This window comes from Filicampus tigris, chromosome 3 (genome assembly GCF_054856515.1).
Source record: "Filicampus tigris isolate MCC_2025a chromosome 3, RoL_Ftig_1.0, whole genome shotgun sequence".
NCBI lineage: Eukaryota > Metazoa > Chordata > Actinopteri > Syngnathiformes > Syngnathidae > Filicampus > Filicampus tigris.
In genome coordinates this window covers 17,283,132-17,303,401 of record NC_141219.1, presented here as the reverse complement: position 1 = coordinate 17,303,401, position 20,270 = coordinate 17,283,132, and the positions used below count along the sequence as shown (strand labels likewise).

The window sequence follows — 20,270 nt, the reverse complement described above, 5'->3', positions numbered from 1 at the left end:
GTGTGTGCGTGTGTGTGCGTGTGTGAGTACAGGTGTGCTTGTGGGTATAATATAAGTCTTTGTCCATGTTGGGAGGAGGGAGCGGGTCTTCTTTTTATGTTGTAATTTTGATATTTTTATTGCACAGCATTTTGAGTTGCATTTTTATGTATGAAAATTGCTAGATAAATAACATTTGATTGATCGATTGAATTATTAAATTAAATTCAAATATATTGTACTTAAAATCCAAATTAAAAAACTGCTTTAAAACAAGTTTTTTTTAAAGATTAAATGCAAATATTTTGACCTTAAAATTAAATAAAACTGAACTGCAATTAGCAGCATTTTTTTTTGCGTACCACTAGATTGCAGCCCTCGTAGCACAGTTTAAGAATCAGTGATTTAAACTGTATTTAGAAAATATTCTGCCTTTACAAAGATAATTATCATCAGTTTTGAGAGCTATTATATGAAATTCTTGATTCTTGTGGTTGCACTACACTGCATCATATCGAGAGCTGTAGCTAATACTCTGATTCAGTCACCTTATTTACACATGAAAGCATGTACACAATTTGTTTAATTAGACATATAATCATCTCATTTTATGACAGGTGCACTAAAAAGTAAATGAAGTGTTCTGGTTGGCTCTGCTGGGTCATCTTAACTATTTTTTTTTTCCTTGTGTGTGTTTTATTTCAGGGGGGCCGGGGTCAGTTCGGGTACCACTGGCAGAGCCACAATGTCAAATTGAGCGGCGTGGATGACATGGTGTTGCTCAGCAAGATCAACGAGGACGCCATCGTGGACAACCTGAAGAAGAGATACATGGATGACTACATCTTTGTATCCTCACCTCACAATGGCGCCTCGCACCTCGGCGAGGAATTGAGAGCTTCCCCTCACCTCCGCTTTTCCCAGAATAGCCCGATAGTCGTTTGTGGCAGTGAGTAACCTCGTTGTCGAAACCTTACACCCGCCCCTGCCGTGGTTAAAGGTGCACAGGTCAGCTTGGTACCACTGCCAGATGTTTGACTCACTTGCTCAAAGAAGGAAGATTTCACTGGGGTGCAAACTATGACGAAACAGTCAGTGTGCATGTGTACACATACACATATACATATTATGTACGTATGTGTGTATACAAACAAACATACATACATAAATGAGTTGCATATATGTATGTATGTTTGCATGTATATGTGTGTATATAAGTGACAAAATTCCTGCCGCCTGAGATGGCTAAAAACGTGTGGATTTTGCTGCTTAACTCATTTTCCACAAACGCAATATTCATCAGAATGCTGTGTTTAGACTACTGGAACCACGTATTATTGGAAAGAAACATTTTGGATTGACTTCCCCTTAAAATAAATAAAAATCCATCCATCCGTCCATCCATTATATATACCGCTTATCCTCACAAGGGTCACGGGCGTGCTGGAGCTTAGCCCAGCTGTCATCGGGCAGTAGGCGGGGTATACGCCGAACTGGTTGGCAGCCAATCGCAGGGCACCCAGAGACAAACAAACGACCGCACTCACAATCACACCTAGGGGAAATTTAGAGTGATCAATGCATGTTTTTGGAATGTGCGGAGTACCCGGAGAAAAAACTCCACGCACTCCACATAGGAAGGCAGGGGCCAAAATCTAATCAATCAATGAATAAATAAATACAAATAAGAACGAAAACCAGCAAGTAGGTGAATTTGCAAATGCCAAACAGCTAATTCATAAGTATTCACTGTAAAACCAATTTCTATTCATTTTTAGAGAGTAGTGGCCCAAGGAAGAACTTATTTATTTATTTATTACCACGTATGACTTTCTCCAGGCTTCAAGTTGCCTCAAGAGTTGGTGGATATAGTGCAACCTGTTGCTTTTGACAGAGAAGTTCATTTAAAAACATAGCGAATGTTTCTGCAGGCATACTGTATTCAGCTTCGTGGGCACTTCTGGTTTTGATTTAAACTCTTGAAAGCAATGTACATTGCACAACTATTATGACTATTCTTTCAATCCAAGGACACGCACGATTTAGTGAATGAACAACTCATGAATGAATAATGAAGACGCCCTTTGAAAAACTGTTTTCTAAGCACTTTTAATGGCAGCATCTGCGGGTTGTGAACTTTGCTAAACTCTGGCAGCTTTGAGCTTGACAACTCTTTGTCAGGATTTAGATGTTGGTCAGCAAACAGCAGCAACTGTGTGGCCTCCTTGCCAGCAGTACTGAAGGTCACTCACTGTAGGCCACCCACAATAGCAGCTTTATTTGTCACCAGCAACGCTTTGGTTTCAGGGTATAAAACCTCACAACGGTGTTGAATGCCGAGCCCATTCTCAACCATTTGTTAAAAACCAAAGATAGCAAAATTAGATAAGGTAATTTCTTCTTTTACTGTTAGAGTATTAAATTATCTTGTACATGAGCAACTGGAACTGAAAACTATAACCAAGCATGTAGTTCAAGTGTGTCCAAAGTCTAGCCGGGGGGGGGGGGGGCAATTTGCGGCCCACAACACGTATTTTATTGGACTACCGCATCAAATGATTAAATGTGAAAATGTTTAAGAGACAGCACAATTTGTTTTTATTGAAAGTAAAAATGTAGAGAAAAAAAGGAATGTTACTAGACATAACACTTTATTTAAGATTATTCAATGTTAAAAAAAATTGACAATTTGAAGCAGTTTTTAATTAAAATTGAAAGAAAAGTTGGCTGTTAAGATATCATACTTGATTAAAAAAAATCAATAGGTATTGAAAATTTTGCCAATGTTTTTTACATTTAAAATTTTAACAAACATTTAATGTTACAAGATATACTTTAATGTAAAATTTTTTCATGCAAAAGTTTATTGAAAAATTTCAAACTTTTTTTCTAATTTATAATAGCAGTTGAGCAGCTTTTTGACATTTTTATTTGCCTTTATTATTATTATAATTTTTTTTTTCTTCCTTCGTTTTTTTTTTTTTTCCTTGCCTCTGTTGTAAAGTGCCGGCTCATGTGTTGTTCAGTTGGTTTTTCTTTAATTTATGTGGACTTTGGTTCTTGAATCGTGAAGTGCCTTGAGATAATTGTAAATAACAGTAATAGATAAGTAACTGCGATTGGCTGGCAACCATCCCAGGGTGTATCTTGCCTACTGCCCGAAGTCAGCTGGGATAGGCACAAGCACGCCGACCCTCGTGAGGATAACCGATTCGGAAAATGGACGGTTGAAATAGAAGTAGCAAATATTTTTTAATTAAAATAGTATTCATTGAATTATTTAATTAAAATTTTTAAATCAAATTTAGATATCACACTAATGTTTTTGCTTTGTCACCAGTAACACAAAGCAGACATTTACATTTTTTGTTTCTCTTGAGTTTAATTTTGGCTTTTACTTTAGTTTACTCTTCACTTTATGATCTTTAACCAACGCCCCCATCAGACTTACATTGGTCCTGTGCTGATTTCCATCAACCCCTTCAAGCAGATGCCTTACTTTGGGGAAAAAGAAGTGGAGATCTACCAAGGCGCGGTGAGTAGCTAAATTGACCCTGAAAGCATCCGCGCAGGCTGTGACTGCAGTACGCACAGCTTTTAAGATGTTGCCGTCTGCCGAACAAAGTTGCTGAAAAGAACTGGGTTGGATTCAGTGCGAACGTTCCAGCTGGCGAGTGCAGATGTTGCCTGTCAGGAACTGGCCCTGATCGCCGGGAAAGCTTGGCAGTGGCGTCATAGAACTGTGTGTTCGGCCAGCTGCACACTTTAAAGCCCCGGACACTGTAACAAATACTCAATATTGTGCAGATCAATGTCCTGGTTGCCTTTAAAAATGCATAAGAGATTGTATGTATAGTCAAGAAACTGGGTGGAGAGCAAAGGATGCGATCCTTATCTGACCTATTTAGTGCCAGTACAAACTTTTAGGAAAACTTGCTCATCCATCATGATTAAAATCTCCGTCCGTCTGTCTGTTTAATCTTTAAATCAATCGCATAATTTAGCTTTAGATGAGTGTGCTTAGTTTAATGCTAACAAAGACGGGCTATGGAATAGCAATGATGTGGTGGTGGAATAACATGGATATTTCAGCCATGTTGTGGTCGCCCTGTCAGAACCGACACTAGCCCTGTATATTTGTGATATAATATGCTATGTTTAGAGTCTTTATGCTGCATTATTTAGGCCTTTAAGTAAATATTGCTTCTGTTTAGTTACTATTTTGCATGTTACGGGGTTTTATTACGGTATAAAATCTAACTGAATATTTAACATTTGGCTGGCATTTTCTGGGCTTTAGTTTTAGTCATTCCTTTTGGAAGGATGTAACCTGATGGCCCCCCAAAAAATTGCACAGCGCAGTAAAAAGATTCATGATGATTTAAACCCCAAAACAGTGAATATTGAATATTCTGAAAAGCAAGAACGTGTTGATTTCATTGTATTCATCATCTCAGCATCAGTGAACTTGGGCGGGCCGACGCAGTCACGTAGTGCCCTGGATCATTGTTAAAGTAAAAACTGAATTATGCAACCACAGTGTCTCAGTTCATTTTTATTTCCTCATTCAATTTATTTATTTTTTTAATCCAGTTGAGTTGGACATGTACGACTCATAATAACGATAAAATTATTTATCTTGCACATTTTAGTTTTTTTCGGCTAAAAACCTTGCATATGAACCAGGCATATCAATCAATCAATCAATCAATCAATCAATCACATTTTATTTATATAGCACTTTTCATACATAAAAATGCAACTCAAAGTGCTTTAAAACATTCAAAGCAAAACATAGAATTATCTTCAATCAAAAGAAAAGATAAATTATTTAAAAGTTGTTGAAAGCCAAACTAAAAAGGTGTGTCTTGAGCTTCCTCTTAAAAATATCAACAGTCTCTGCAGACCTGACATCCTCTGGCAGGCTATTCCAAAGGTGAGGACCAAAATGGCTGAATGCAGCCTCGCCATGCATTTTGGTCCTCACCCTTGGAATAAATAAAAGGCCGGCGCCAGAGGACCTCAGGATCCGCGAGGGCTGGTATGATAAAAGCAAATCAGATAAATAAGATGGCCCAAGACCATTAACACATTTATAAACTAATAAAAGTACTTTAAAATCGATCCTGAAACACACAGGGAGCCAATGCAGCAATTTCAAAACTGGCGTAATGTGCTCCCGCCCTCTGGTTCTCGTCAGCACCCGAGCGGCTGAATTCTGCAGTAGTTGCAGTGGTGAAATGCTCTTTTTCGGGAGGCCAGAGAGCAGGGCATTACAGTAATCTAAACGACAGGAAATAAAGGCATGCATCAGCACTTCCGTGTTAGCCTGAGAGAGAAACGGGCGGACTCTGGCGATATTCTTAAGGTGATAAAAACCAATCTTGGTTACATTTTTAATATGAGGAATAAAACTGAGCTCAGAGTCAAAAATGACGCCAAGGTTCTTCACACAGTGTGAGGGATTAAAAATGTGTAGTTTTGGTAAAAGCTTCTCTCTCTGACCTTCGGGACCGATAACTAAAACCTCAGTCTTGTCCTCATTGAGCTGTAGGAAATTATCTGCCATCCATGACTTGATATCTAAAATGCAATTTAAAAGGGTATCAATGGGTCCTGTGTCATCAGGAGACACGGCAATATACAGCTGCGTGTCATCAGCATAGCTGTGAAAGCTGATGCCGTGTCCCCTGATGACATCCCCGAGGGGAAGCATATAAAGATTAAAAAGTAAGGGGCCTAAAATCGAACCTTGAGGAACCCCACATTTGATTTCATGAGTTTTAGAGGAACAAGTATCCATACTTACAAAGAAATATCGGTCTGTGAGATAGGAATAAAACCAGTCAAAAACAGTACCAGAGATGCCCACTAGATTTTTAAGTCTATTTAATAAAATTTGGTGATCTACTGTATCAAAAGCAGCGCTTAGATCCAGTAGCACCAAGACTGTGAGTTTTCTCACGTCTGCAGTGCACCTAATATCATTTAAGATCCTTAAAAGAGCAGTCTCCGTACTGTGGTTCATCCTAAAACCAGATTGATATTTCTCAAAAATATTATTTGTATTTAAAAAATGATTCAACTGGATGAAAACCAGTTTTTCTAAAATCTTACTTAAAAACGGTAAGTTGGATACGGGTCTGTAGTTATTAAAAACGCTCGGGTCAGAACCGCTCTTCTTCAGAAGGGGCTTCACCACCGCCGTTTTAAAGGCAGCGGGGAAGACGCCTGTCTGAAGAGAGCAATTGACTATATTTAAAATTTGTTCTTCAAAAAATCCATAAAATGTCTTAAAAAGAAATGTGGGAATTGGATCCAAAAGGCAGGTTGTTGGGTTTACCTGGGAGAAAACTCGAACAAGTGTCCTTGCATCAACCAGGGCAAAACTTTCCAGTGTTGCATAGGGGTGTTTAGACTTTTTATATTAACTGTATGGGAACTGTATGGGATTCAAGAAGAAAAAAAAAGGGAAACAACAGTGTGGTTCATTCATCTCAGTGTGTGTTTAATTGTCTTGCGGACAGTAGCGGTACAACAGTTGATACATGGCTGACAACACAGTGAGATGAATCTGCGGGAATTTATAGCCAACGCAATGCTGGAACAAATCTTTTCAAGTATTTTGTCTTTGTGATTTTGTTTCTCTCCGATCAGGCCCAGTATGAGAACCCTCCTCACATCTACGCTCTGGCGGACAACATGTACAGAAACATGATGATAGACCGAGAAAACCAGTGTGTCATCATTAGGTAAAAAAAAAAAAAAATGCATGACAAGAAGATAGGAACTATTTGCTTCTTAATGAATATTCAGCATTGGGATCCAAAATCACAAAATCTTGATATGTGAGCTGATCATTCAAACTGAAAGCATTTTGAAGGTGATTATGATCATAGGTTAAGGAGGAGCGCAGAAGAACAAACCTAACAGGTTAATCCGCATCGTAATCATTGGAGGCGACTGACGGGAAAAGACGCTTTTTCCTCCCATTATATTATTGTTCATTCTAATTGACATAGGCCCAACTGAAAGGAAATACAGTATGGAGCATCGTCGTTTTCATCCTGGGACTATTACTGAAGAGTTCAAACGCAAAAGCAGATCTCCAATTGAATGTATTAAAATGAGTTTTTTCATTTCTGGCTTCCAGGTTGAAGCTGTTTTTTTTAAGAACATTCTTAGGTCTTCCAAAAAGTAATGCGATGTTTAATCGCCAAACCAGACAACTCAAGAATTAGTTTTTATTTGTTTTTTGTTTTTTTTTTTAAACCAACAACCATCCAGTGTGTCCACTGGCGACCACTAGACGGTGGTGCACTATTTAGTTTGACATGGTATAGATTTGAAAAAATATGGAAACAGGAAGTGTTTCAGTAGAGCCATTTTTTTTTGCTGAAGCTTATTTTGAATGTCAAATCGTCTTCAATCCTGCTTTTTACGCCTACTGAAAGTGATAGCTGTAGGTTTGTTTTATAATGTGCAGATTTGGGCTTGATTATTGATGTGTATTGCGAGCTGATAAGTTTGTTAGTTTGGAAAATACGGAACGTGTTTACTGCAAACACATAGAGTGCACTGTTGCACTGTTTGTACAATATTTTTGTGTTATCATTGCTCTTGCTTGATCTCAAAATATATTAATTTAAATGTGTTTTCATAATTTTAAAGTTGCACTTAACTCATTCACTGCCATTGATGAATTTACTTGTCTTGTCATAGTCCAGCCATTCAATCCCAGGAACTTATTTATATTTTCTTCAAAATTTTTCAAACATTAGGGTAAAAGAGGGTCTGAATAAGTCTGGCAGTGAACGAGTTAAAGACCTTTTTTTTTTATTTTTTATTATTAACTCATTCAGTACCAGACAATTTCGGACCCTCTGTGAAATGACATATAAATATGTTATTGGGATGGAATGAGTTAGGTGCCATAAATAATGTAAAAACATGTCTATGGAGTGTTTTTATATTTCACAAATTGCAGGGGTGGTCTGGAGCGAAACCCCGCAATGGAGGGGGGATTACAGTGTTTTCACATAGGAGTTGTTTGGTTTTGCATGGTTAGGAAATAAAACATTGAACGATCCCTGGTTTTGCACGGTTAGGAAATAAAACATTGAACGATCCCATGATAGACAGCCTGCTTGAAGGCGTGGCTTTATTTTCAACAAAATGCTGCTTGTCTGCTTTTGCGCTTGAATTTGTCTACTGTTTCTAATACAGTTGTTGTGCCCATTGTTCTCTCGTCCCTCCACTGGTCGCTCAACTGCTTTTTCCTGTTCTCTCACTCAAGTTACCCTCAGTCCCTCTACTCTGACTCTCCATCGAAACCGGCTGAGACAGATGGTCACCCAACAGAGCCTGAGTTCTGTTTGAGGCGTCTTCCTTTGTTTTTTTTTTTTTTCCTTGCCTCTGTTGTAAAGTGCCGGCTCATGTGTTGTTCAGTTGGTTTTCTTTAATTTATGTGGACTTTGGTTCTTGAATCGTGAAGTGCCTTGAGATAATATCTGGTATGAATATTCAAGTACAATTGACATGACGTGAAGTCAGGATGTGCACTGCTATAATGCTCATTCCTCAACTTCCTGCTTTCCAGATTAAAAAAACCCCAAAAAAACCCAGGAAGCCCACCTGCATGATTCTCGACTCCTTTGGATCGAAAGCCGTTTTTAGGTCATTTTATGCAGCAGGGTGTTGTTTCTGGAGTGAGTTGTGCTGAGAGGAGTGATGTGTCATGATGGGGCCTTTTATCCTATGGGTCAATCACCTGAGCTCCGCGGTTCCTATAGTGCTTACCTCATGCTGAATGAATCCTGCTTCAGCACTTTAATCCTGTTGTTTGCCCAGTGAACACTTGCTAGTTCAGTTTCCCCCACATAAAGGCACCGAGGTGGATTATGCGATGGACTAAATCAGCAAACAAAAGCATGGGAAGTGGTGTTATGATGAGGCAAACAGAGCCTGCCGCCAACTGCTAGCCAGACAGTGTGGTCAGCATTGGCATGTGTTTCCAATTTTCCATTTACTTGGAAAATGATCAATATAAGCAGTGGTTCGGACTCGCCAGTGAAGAAGTACAAATTGTTACTGTATTTGAAGTCAGCACCAAGATTGCGACACTGGTGGCTCCCAGCACGCGTGATTAGTGCATGTTGTCATGTAAGAAGTTGTGATTTCACATCATTATGGCACATGAGTGGAATCTCCAGCAGAAGCAGGATTGTTTTGTGTTTTGTTTTAATGAACTAACCATGAGCTCATTTCCAGAAGTGCTCTGCCTCTCATTTCACAATACTGTGTATTGAGACATAACTACCGTCATTTAAAGTCTGCACACTACTAGTAACTAGTGTATGGAAATTTGTTTGAGCATTTATTCGATATCCATCTTAAGGTCCATGTACTAGTATGTTCTTTGTCCTTTTTAGGACAACAATTTGTTACTAGTGAGGCAATACTGTACACAAGTTGACACCTGCAAGCTACTCGTACTTCTAGAAAGAAAACTGAAATTTCATCAAGTTCTTAATGAACCTCGTTGCATTTTGTGTGTACCTGATGGTGTGTGGTGCGTGTATGATGCCCATGCCATGAGCAAACTACGATGTCGTCATAATTTGACTTCCTGTTTATTTCTTTTAAAAAATGAACTACATCATATTTACCCATACATTTGTCTACAGTGAATTCAAAATTAAAATCAAAATTGTTATTCAAACAAATTAAATTCTGGTCAATAGCACAAAATGGGTACAAAGCACTACTTTTATCAAAATGAAGCTCCTCAACTCAATTTAATGTAGCTCCTTGGCTAAGATGGCGCAAGATGGTGGCAAAAGCACTTCTTTTGTCTTAACATATAGTTCCTCAACTTATTTCCAACACAGATCCTTGGTACTAAGATGCCACAAGTTGATGGCAAATCACTACTTTTGTCTAACTGGAGCACCTCAGCTCATTTCAACATGGGTCCTTGGCACCAAGATGGCGGAAAAACAATAATTTTAATCCTCTGGCCAGAGCACAAAAATATAGACTGAGTTTTCAGCGAATAACGGCAGAAAGATTCCCAAAAGTGTTGCCAATATGTCACAAATATCTGGGGGTTCACCGTATTTCAACATGATTTATTTTGGAATTTACGTTTACCTGAGTCAACCTACTTGCGTGTCTTTACCTAAATCTCACGTGAAGGCAGTAGATTTACTATATAAACCAAGCTGTTATTGTTATTTCCTTGATTAATGAGAATTGACGCTTAACTATAGATGATAAATATCCCTGCAGACATCATTTGACCCCCCCACAGCTTGATACCGATGTGCCCAAAATGGAAAACACATTTCAAGTCGGAGTCTCCAAAACGTATGGTCACGTGCAGTAGTGTGAGCACTTCCAGCGTACAGTGAGAAGGCACCGACAGAGCTGAGGAGGTGCTGGACTGGGGGGAGGGTTAATAGACGAGTGGCTTCCATGACTTCCTCTGGCTGCCGCTAACGGGCTGCAGCTGTTTTTCACACAGCATTTAGCAAGGCGACTCTACTTTAAGGCGCTGGAGAAAAAAAATAAAATAAAAACAAAACTCCGCAGGCCTCCACTGCCAAACCGCATGCGTCCAAATAAGTATGACCCAAAAGTCAAGAAGGGAAAGTAGAGTGTAGGGTGTGGGAACTGAGATGAAGGCAAGTGTGTCCCAACAGGATTTACATGCACCAGACTGTCACCAATATTATTTATTTAGTTTATGAAGACAGTACAATCTGAGAAAACAAACATTTTTGATAGCTATTCTCTTGGCTCCCCATCTTAGTATCAATTTTAGGTTTTTGGGTTGTCCAAACAGATTTCAGCTCATGTGTTGCTCAGTCTGTAGTGTAATCTGCCCAGGGCTGTTTAAAAAAAAAAAGATTTGAGATTCACCAAATGGACGCTATATGCATTCACCATTTCTGCATTTAGGATATGATGTTGTGCTAACTTCTAGTGTTCTGCCAAAATATCCTACACGTGTGAAATTCCCTACCAGAGGCTATTTTGACAGCCAAAATATATCAGCGTGTTTTGTTTGGATGCATACAGGTAGATCTTGAAAAAAATCCCTTAAGAAAATACTTACACAGAGGTGCAAGCAGATAGGATGTCCTGACAATTGAATGAGGCAATTGAGTGTGGTAAACATACACAGTGTGATGAATGTCTACGACAAGAAAACACATTATGCTTAAAACCTATGATGGAAAACACACGCCAAAAATATTTTTGAGGCAATTAAAAAGTCAAGACTCAATTAAAAACGAAAACAGTAACCGAACGAAAGACAGTTTGGACAAAAAGTTTGAAAATTCTCGTGAAAACACGTTGGTAGGACGTCTCAACGGGTAGGAAGGAATTTCAGAACATCGGTCGCTCGGCTAACTTGTAGCGATAACATTGAAAGTATCACTTTAAAATATACTCACTTTCTTGGAATGACGTTAAGCAATGTTCCCTCTAAGCTGCGCACTGATCTCACCCTCTTAGTACACAGCAAATATATATAGCGCATAAGAAAAAAACTAAACTCAAACCCGAGCTGTGTTTACAGTTTATAATTTCATATCATCGCTGTGCTGTGAAAAACACTTATGTTGAATTTTTGAAAAAAAAAAAAAAAGAAATTCACGTTAATGCGGTGTCTGTAACGCGGAAACACCATTCACATAAAAAAATAACAAAATCGGGAAAAAAATTGACATAAATGTTTTTCACAGGACAACGACGATATTCTCCTCTTATAAATAAATTGAAAAGTGTATTTGGCACATGTGGTTGGTGGATGGGGAAAAAAAAATACCACCCCCCAAAAAAAATACTGAAATGCAAGGCGATCACCCATGTCGTGTGATGGAGCGGCTCTTGTCAATAATTACTGGGCAACATAAGGCTACGGTGACATTGGTGTGCATCACGATTTGTGCAATTATGACGTTATTGGTGGTATTAAGGATTGAATTAGGTCATTTAAGTCGCTACTAAAAACGCAGGTCCAAAATGCACTGCCTGCCACTGTATACAGTCTCATTTCTTGAGATTTAATGACAAAACCATTGCTTGCAAACCAAATACTAAATCTCAGCTCCACTGTGCCTGTGGCGTATACGTATGCTCTCAAATAAATTACCGTATTTATGTTTTGCAAACTGTAAAGTCCAGTCACCAAAGTACAGGGGTAGAGTCAAGAGCACTCATTTTATGACTTTGATTATGTGCAAGAGGGAAATGTTCTCCAGTGAAAAACAGGAACTAAATGTCCAAAACCACAAAGAATCCAGAACTGGGAAAACAAGAATAGTGACTACAAAGAGATGCACAAGTTAGGTCTGTAAAGCACACAATAACTGTGTAAATAGCAGCACTTTCTATCTTGTTATTCAGTTTTACAGATGAATAAGGAGAGAGAAATTACATGTTACATTTTGTCTCTTCTGTGATTGGCTGGCAACCAGTTCAGGGTGTACCCTGCCTACTGCCCATAGACAGCTGGGATAGGCTCCAGCACGCCCGCGACCCTTGTGAGGGTAAGCGGATTGCATGATGGATGGATTTTGTCTCTTTTAGTGGTGAGAGTGGCGCTGGCAAGACTGTGGCGGCCAAATACATAATGGGATATATCTCCAGAGTGTCAGGTGGCGGACCAAGGGTGCAGGTGAGACCATCTTCTTACCCAAAAAAAAAAAAATCATGTCTAAATATTTTCTCATTCTTTTATACTTGATGTGTAATGCATGAATTCAAATAGACTACCGGTATCTTAGATCCTTAACATATAAACAGCCTCTTCTCTTCCAGCTGTCTGTCATCCCCTGAAATAAACACGTCCTGTTTCTAAGATTGATAAAGATCTAAATGTGATGAGGAAATGCTTGCACTGCAACTGCAGCGGGATTCCATTTTTTAATAGTCAATCGTTTTGTTTTTGTTTTTACATAAACGAATCAGAAAACATCTTTAGGCAGAGTGAGATGTTGCTTTATGACTTAAAACTGCATGACTGAAAAATTGTCCTGGTTTCCAAGCAGTACAGTTCAATTCAGTTCACCGCGAAAATCTGGAACAGCAAAACCCAAACTGGCTTGTGTTTCTACTGCAGGCTCCGCAGACGTGATAGTTGCAACAGCTCAGTGTATAGTGTGACATAATAGCTGTGTAACCAGTCTTGTATAAAGTATCTGAAAATGATAGGCTACTTGAATAAAAGTACAAGAATTGTAACAGAAAACAACTTTGGCAGAGGTTAGTCACCCTGTACAATATTACTTGAGGAAAAGTCTTCAAGTCTATGACATTGAATGTACATAAGTATCAAAAGTAATTTTCTGGTATTGAAAGTACTTCAGTATTTGAAGTAAAAGGATTTTAAGAAATGAGTGGTCAGAGTCTTGAGTGTTTTTTATTGATTAGTGGTTCTTCCGGATGCGTCGGATTCGTTCTGAAATGCAATTAATCTGTTCTAATCCTCCAGAAAATACCAAATTTGTTTGACAACAGTTGCGCTCAAAAGTATAGTACTAGAGTAACACACAGTAGCATTTGACCCAATAACGGTGGTGGGAAGTTGGCTAATTAGCAAAGTAAGCTAGAAAGCTAGCTAGCAACACCTCCACATAAAGCACATCTACCAATATAGCTATTCTTTAACGGTAATAAGGAATACATAAACAATAGACACTCCCCTCCAAAAGTATTGGACCGGCAAGATCAATGGGTTCCAGATCGAAAGATGAATAGCAGACAAAAGTTTAGAACGGCAGCGTTTATTTGATATTTCCATCTAGATATATTGGAATGGACATTATGAAATTAACTGAATGGTGCAGTGATTGACTTGGTCATTCTAAGACCTTCCGTTTTTTTTTTCCCCCTGATGAAGTCCTATGTTGTGTTGGCAGTGTCTTTTGGATCATTAACTTGTTGCATGATAAATCTTCTCCCAATTAGTTTGGATGCATTTTTAAATTATCAGACAAAATGGTTTTATAGACTTCCGAGTTCATTCTGCTGCTACCATGATGAGTTTCATCATCAATATAGACTAGTTCCAGAAACAGCCATGCAAACCCTAGCCATGACATTACCTCCATCATAGCCTTTCTTTTGCCATACTTTGGCCTTTCCATCACTTTAAAGTTGTGCAAAAAGTACTGAAACAATAAACTGTAAGACTTGAACCTTCAAAAGTTTAGTCAAGGTCAATTTTATGTTTACCTGAAAAGGTTGTGCTGCATTGTAGCTTAATTCTGAAATTTAACCAGCAAGATCTACAGTATATCCCAACCTTTTTCTGAGTAACGTAATTCATTCCAGTCTGCATAAAGTGACTGGAAGTATGTAATTTCAATCTTATGAGAGTCTGACATAGAAAGGCCTTGCAAAGGAAAGATGTCCTCCAGACAGTGTGTGTTTGTACAATAAGAGTGTGTGAGTGGAAAGTTCCAGTCGCACTCACTAGTGAGGGTGTGAAGAATGTGATGTCTTTACCTAATACACACTACGGTATGCGTGTGTGTGTGAGATATTGCTCATTGCGCATGTCCCTGTGTGTCCTCGCAGCACGTCAAAGACATCATCCTGCAGTCCAATCCGCTGCTGGAGGCCTTTGGTAACGCCAAGACGGTTAGGAACAACAACTCCAGTAGATTTGTAAGACTTCCCAATACCTCATACCATTGTCACACTGATTTACTTATAAAACGTTTTTAAAAGTAAGCCATGACACACCACTTTCAAATAGTGCTTGCCTGTATGAGGAAGTTCAAGATGTGATTAGAATTACACAACTCAACACAGTTTTAAAAAGGATACACTAGATACCATAAGTGCTAATGTATGATCATTTAGAGCAGAGGTACTTTTTGGGTCAAGGGGCTGTAACAGCAGTCCTGGGAATCGCCTAACCGCCACCGAGTTCCTGTCTGTATATTTTAACGACCCACATGGTCTCAGTCGATCTAAGTCGGCCAAATGGCGTCGAGAACGGACTTAACCTGTACCATGTCACAAAACAGGTGCTGCACTGCTGACACGCGGCCGAGTAAGGAAAAAATAAACCGTTGTTGTCCCTCCGACGCAATGACATGCCCCATATTGTTTTCACTTGACCGATCACCACGCTGTGTGTGTATCAGTTGTTTTTGTTTGATGTCTTTTCTTTGTTTGGCGGCATGTCGTTTAAATCATACATACACACAGAGAGGCAGTTATCATGTGTCTCATGCAACTGATAACCCATAACGTTCTGTTTGCAAAAAACGTTCAAAGTCGTACGTAAGATGGCTAGCTTCCTAAAATGAAGGCAAACCGGTCCAATGAAATGGTCTTTTGCTGTCTACTTTCCATATATGAGATAAGCTGTATTGCAAGGCGGGGGACCTTTTTCCTATCGGGGGCCATTTGAGTCTTCCATACTAAATTTATATGATGCAAAGATTGAGCACATGTTTATTCTATATTATGAGCGTGTGGGTTCTTCTTCGGTTATATTGGTCATTAGAATTGCATGGCGGGCCAGATCAAATGCTCAGTGTATGGCCCACAGACCGTAGGTTCCTCAACCCTGCTGTATTGTCTCGGGCAAAATCTCTTTATTTTGGCTCCCATCAGCCTTAAATCACTGCTTTTGAGGTAGCGTCTTTTGAGTCAATGTCTCTGTTCAGTGTCGGGCTACTGCTCTCAGTTTGACAGCGACTGGAAAAGACATTACGTTACACGCCCGTCTGGTGAAGGAAGCGAAAATGCAGTAAAATGTATGGAAGCACACACAGGAGCATGTCAGAGCCCACAGCTCCTGTCTGTCTGTGAGCCCACTCCGTTGGTGAAAATGTCTCTCTGGTCCATCAGGGGAAATACTTTGAGATCCAGTTCAGCAACGGCGGCGAGCCAGACGGAGGGAAAATTTCCAACTTCCTTCTGGAGAAGTCACGTGTCGTCATGAGGAATCCTGGCGAGAGGAGTTTCCATATATTCTATCAGGTGGGGGCTATTTGCGACCTGTGGAGCAGTCAGGAAATGGTTGGCTAACCAACACATTCTGTGAGGGGGAATCAGGATATGGATTGAAGTATTGGGCTACATTTCTTTATCAATTCACCTATCAAACTGCAGCACTGACTTGGACCTCATTGAACACCCTTAGGATAAACTAGAGATTGTGAACCATTAGCCCTCTCAGGTTTCGTGAACTAATACATATTGATCTGGATTAATGGACAGAAATTCTCCCAGACACACGCCAACGTTTTCCCCAACGAGCAGAAATTATTATAGCTGCAAATGGGAAGACAACTCCTTAATTCCTTCTGTTTTATCTTTCTGTAAGTGCAATGGAATATCATATACCATTTGGCCCCTTGAAAATGTGTTTTCTAATGTGAGCTCTTTGACTCACGTAGTACATCTTAACAGAATCTGATGTCGATGTGAACCAGCACAGCATTACATGTCATTGTGTGTCCGCGTACAGTTGATAGAAGGTGCGAGTGATGACCAGAAGAACAGCCTTGGAATCACAAGTTTGGATTACTACACTTACCTCAACCAGTCTGGATCTTATAAAGTGGACGACATTAATGACAAAAATGACTTTCAGGAGACTATGGTAAGTACTGTAGTAGCGCCTCAACACATACTCTTCTGTTCCAGTGAGTGTGTCCACTGCGGCCTTCGATTTTAGCGTGACTGTTGGCTCTTTGTTTTCGCCAGCATGCCATGAAGGTGATCGGCATCTCGGATCAGGACCGCGCCATGGTGCTTCAGATTGTGGCTGGCGTCCTGCACGTGGGCAACATCAGCTTCAAGGAGGCAGGGAACTACGCTGCTGTGGAGAGTGAAGAGTGTAAGTGGCCTCACCTACTGGACATAAGAAGCACCAGTGTGCGGTTACCACTCTTTGTTTATCCGTGTTCCTTTGTGTCTTTGTATCCTGCCCTGGTTTTTCAGTTTGGCCTATCTAGTTGTCTTTTCATTTTTCTCTATGCCTACCTCAACGGGGTTCTGTGTTGTTGCAAGCCTGTTAATTGCCTGTCAGATTTTCGTCGATTTCGATTTACTACGATTTCTGGCAAGCAAATACGAAGGTGTGTCGGAAAAGCTTCAAGACCGGTGTCACAAAAGATGTATTTCCATCCCAAACTTTGGGTTTCCCCGTCATTGTGATCCAGACGGAGATCCTGCGGCGTTGAGTCGTGGTAGGACACCTAGTGGCTTCCTCACCATGACAATTACTCACAATGTCCCGAGCATCTGACAATTCCCGGCCAAGAAAAATATCACCGTGCTGGAGCAACCTCTCTACTTGCACAAACTGGCGCTGCATCGACATCCCCCACCTCCCCTTTCCAAGCTGAAGGGGGTTGTCAAGAGTCTCCTTTTGGATGACATCAAGATTCCTGTGATGATAGAGCTGGTCAGCATCCTGAAAGAATTCATCGAGTAGTGCTTAGACGCATGGCAGAAGATGCTGGGAAAGTACTTTGCACACCAAGGGCATTTAGTATAAATTTTTAATGACGCCTGTTCTGGAACTCTTCTGACACACCTCATAGAGTTAAAATAGTTACCCATTTACACACAAAATACCGGGAGGAGTAGAAGCATATGGATGAATTTAGAACATGCAATGTGATTTATCAAACCTGAGATGAATTGTGGGGGCTGATTTTGCGTCTTTAGGTAACACTTCTTAAAGGCAGGTGTAAACCAGCAGCACTGCTGTGCGTAACGATGACTGTAGTTACTGTGACAAGGAGTAGCATAGGCAAAATGAAAGGCGACAGGCAGTATTGATCTTTTCCACATGTGTAAATATTTTTGAAATGCCATAAAGAAAAAAATAACAAGACACATCGCGTCTTCGGCGATGAAGTTTTGTATCATCTTTATGATATTAGGGCTGACTTGGTGCCAGTCACAGGAGTCATGCCACATCGTTAATGACAAAACTCTTTTCAACTCTTTAACTTTTTCTGTAACTTAGTAATGCTTGTTTGCCTCTTCCACTTATACTTCCAATTGCATCACTTTAACTTGCGAAGCGAAAACTATCGGAGCTACTGAAGCGCAACCTGTACGCATCTTGCCGATTGTGCTGCAATCTTATTAGATAACACCCATCATGCTCACCAGTTAAGGACGTGCAATATTTTGCCTGACCATGCAATTTAGCGCCCGCTATTTGAGGTCTTTGTAAATCAGGTCCGGAGTTCCTTCCTATCGTTTCTCACTGTCTAGCTGTCTGTCTGCTTTTCTGTATAATCTTGTGCGGGCTTCTGGCATGTTGTCAGTGGCATAACTTGGCAAGAAGAAGAAGAGACTGTGAAGTTTTAACACCCTAGGCTTGCTGGCCACGCCGTTTGTGTCAACTGCTGTCACTGATCTAATTATCTTAATTTCACAAAGCTACAACAGCTGTGTGAATGCTGCTTTGGCAAGTTGTGTTTGGAATGCACAGGCCAATGTAAAGCAGCTCTACTGTTATGAGTGATGCACAAATTTTCCAGGATGACAGTGTAAAAGCGGCTACTGTCTACCTATCTGTTTTTCTGCCAAGCTGTGTCTGATTCGTGTGTCTGTCAATGAATCAATCTGTCTGTCTGTTTTTGCGTCTGTCCATTTAACTGCTTCTCTGTCTACTGTACTCTGCTTACCTTTTGCTTCTTGCTGCCTACCTGTCCACCTGTCAGTCTATCCATTCTTTTGTTTTGTCTGTCAGCCACATTCCTGCCAGCTGCCACTTTGACTAACAAAACCACCCCATGCAACTTAGTGTACAATTGCCACCAACACAAAAGGTGACTTTTTCACCCAATCAGATTGTCCCAAAAGGAGAACTAGTGCTGTCGACTTAGGCATTCCCAGACACAGTGAATGTGCAGACTTGAGGGCCATTTCCTTTTAGGGGAAGTGAGTCACATTATTAAGTCAGGGAGGGGCTCTCAGGGGACAGAATTAACGCCAAGTTGGGGCAAATGCGTTTGTCCTTTTTTTAGCAGCTTGTGTTCAGTAGTCTTTTTTTTCATGACGTATCCTTTCAGTTGCATAATATCGAAATGCCGCCGTTTTCTAAATTTGATCACACTGATGTCATTGGTGGATACTTTCTGCTTGGAGAGACTTTATCTCCTCTTGATAAGAGTGAATGTAGCACAGAATACGGATGGATCGGTCTCACTGCTGCGCACGATTTTGGCACGGTTAATCCTTTGACAGTTTCAGATCACCAATTGCATAAGTAATACTATATCACTCTTTTCATTTTCTCTTATCACTCTTTTCATGTTCCCTTATAGTTCTAGCCTTCCCTGCCTTCTTGCTGGGTATTGACCAGAATCGTCTGAAGGATAAACTGACCAGCCGCAAGATGGACAGCAAATGGGGCAGTGCCGTGGAGTCCATCGACGTGACCTTGAACGTGGAGCAGGCGTGTTACACACGCGACGCCCTCTCCAAAGCGTTGCACTTCCGTGTGTTTGACTACCTAGTTGAGGTAGCTGTCACACGTTGTACTGATGCACAATTAGAATGATTAGAAAATTAAGTATTGAGACCCTTCAATTTATTTCAGCTTTTATCTGCACTTTTACCTCATTTAAGATACTGTTAAGGTAGTTTAATCTCCAACTATCTATCTATCGATCTATCGATCTATCGATCTATCGATCTATCGATCTATCTATCGATCTATCGATCTATCGATCTATCGATCTATCGATCTATCGATCTATCGATCTATCTATCTATCTATCTATCTATCTATCTATCTATCTATCTATCTATCTCTATATTTTTCTCTATTTTTCTCTCTGTATCTATTGCTATCTAGCTATCTATTCTATCTAAAATAGTTTAATCTCTGTCTATCTGACTGACATTCTATCATTCTATCTATCTGTCTAGCTGACTATCTAACTGACAATTTATCTGGCAATCTATCTATCTGTCTGGCTGACTTGCTAGATACATTTTATCTAGCTAGCTAGTTACAATGCATTCACCAAGTTTAAGCTTAACAAAATGTCCTGTAATGTTCTTTTTTTTTTCTTCAGTCCATCAATAAAGCCATGGTAAAGGATCACCAGGAGTTGAACATCGGCGTTTTAGACATTTACGGATTTGAGATTTTCCAAGTGAGTGTTTGACAAGCTGACACAGAGTAAGCATTAAATCAACAGGTCTTAAGGTTGAACATATAAACAGATTAAACACACAGGATGAGACTTAACGTCTTTGGGTCTCCATCTCTTGATTGAAAGAGC

General features: G+C 39.9%; 1 protein-coding gene across 3 annotated transcripts in view; it reads left to right on the top strand.

Annotated features, from left to right (window-relative positions):
* The window catches only part of myo1ea (myosin IEa), a 65,447-nt gene that overhangs the window by 20,856 nt on the left and 24,321 nt on the right, over positions 1 to 20,270 (top strand). For all 3 annotated transcript variants that reach the window (XM_086026187.1, XM_086026186.1, XM_086026188.1), the window contains exons 3-12: positions 685 to 828; positions 3,425 to 3,514; positions 6,637 to 6,731; positions 12,580 to 12,667; positions 14,572 to 14,661; positions 15,859 to 15,990; positions 16,481 to 16,615; positions 16,720 to 16,852; positions 19,305 to 19,501; positions 20,061 to 20,141. In XM_086026187.1, coding sequence (XP_085882313.1) covers positions 685 to 828; positions 3,425 to 3,514; positions 6,637 to 6,731; positions 12,580 to 12,667; positions 14,572 to 14,661; positions 15,859 to 15,990; positions 16,481 to 16,615; positions 16,720 to 16,852; positions 19,305 to 19,501; positions 20,061 to 20,141 — 1,185 coding nt within the window. The remainder of the gene's footprint in view (positions 1 to 684; positions 829 to 3,424; positions 3,515 to 6,636; positions 6,732 to 12,579; positions 12,668 to 14,571; positions 14,662 to 15,858; positions 15,991 to 16,480; positions 16,616 to 16,719; positions 16,853 to 19,304; positions 19,502 to 20,060; positions 20,142 to 20,270) is intronic.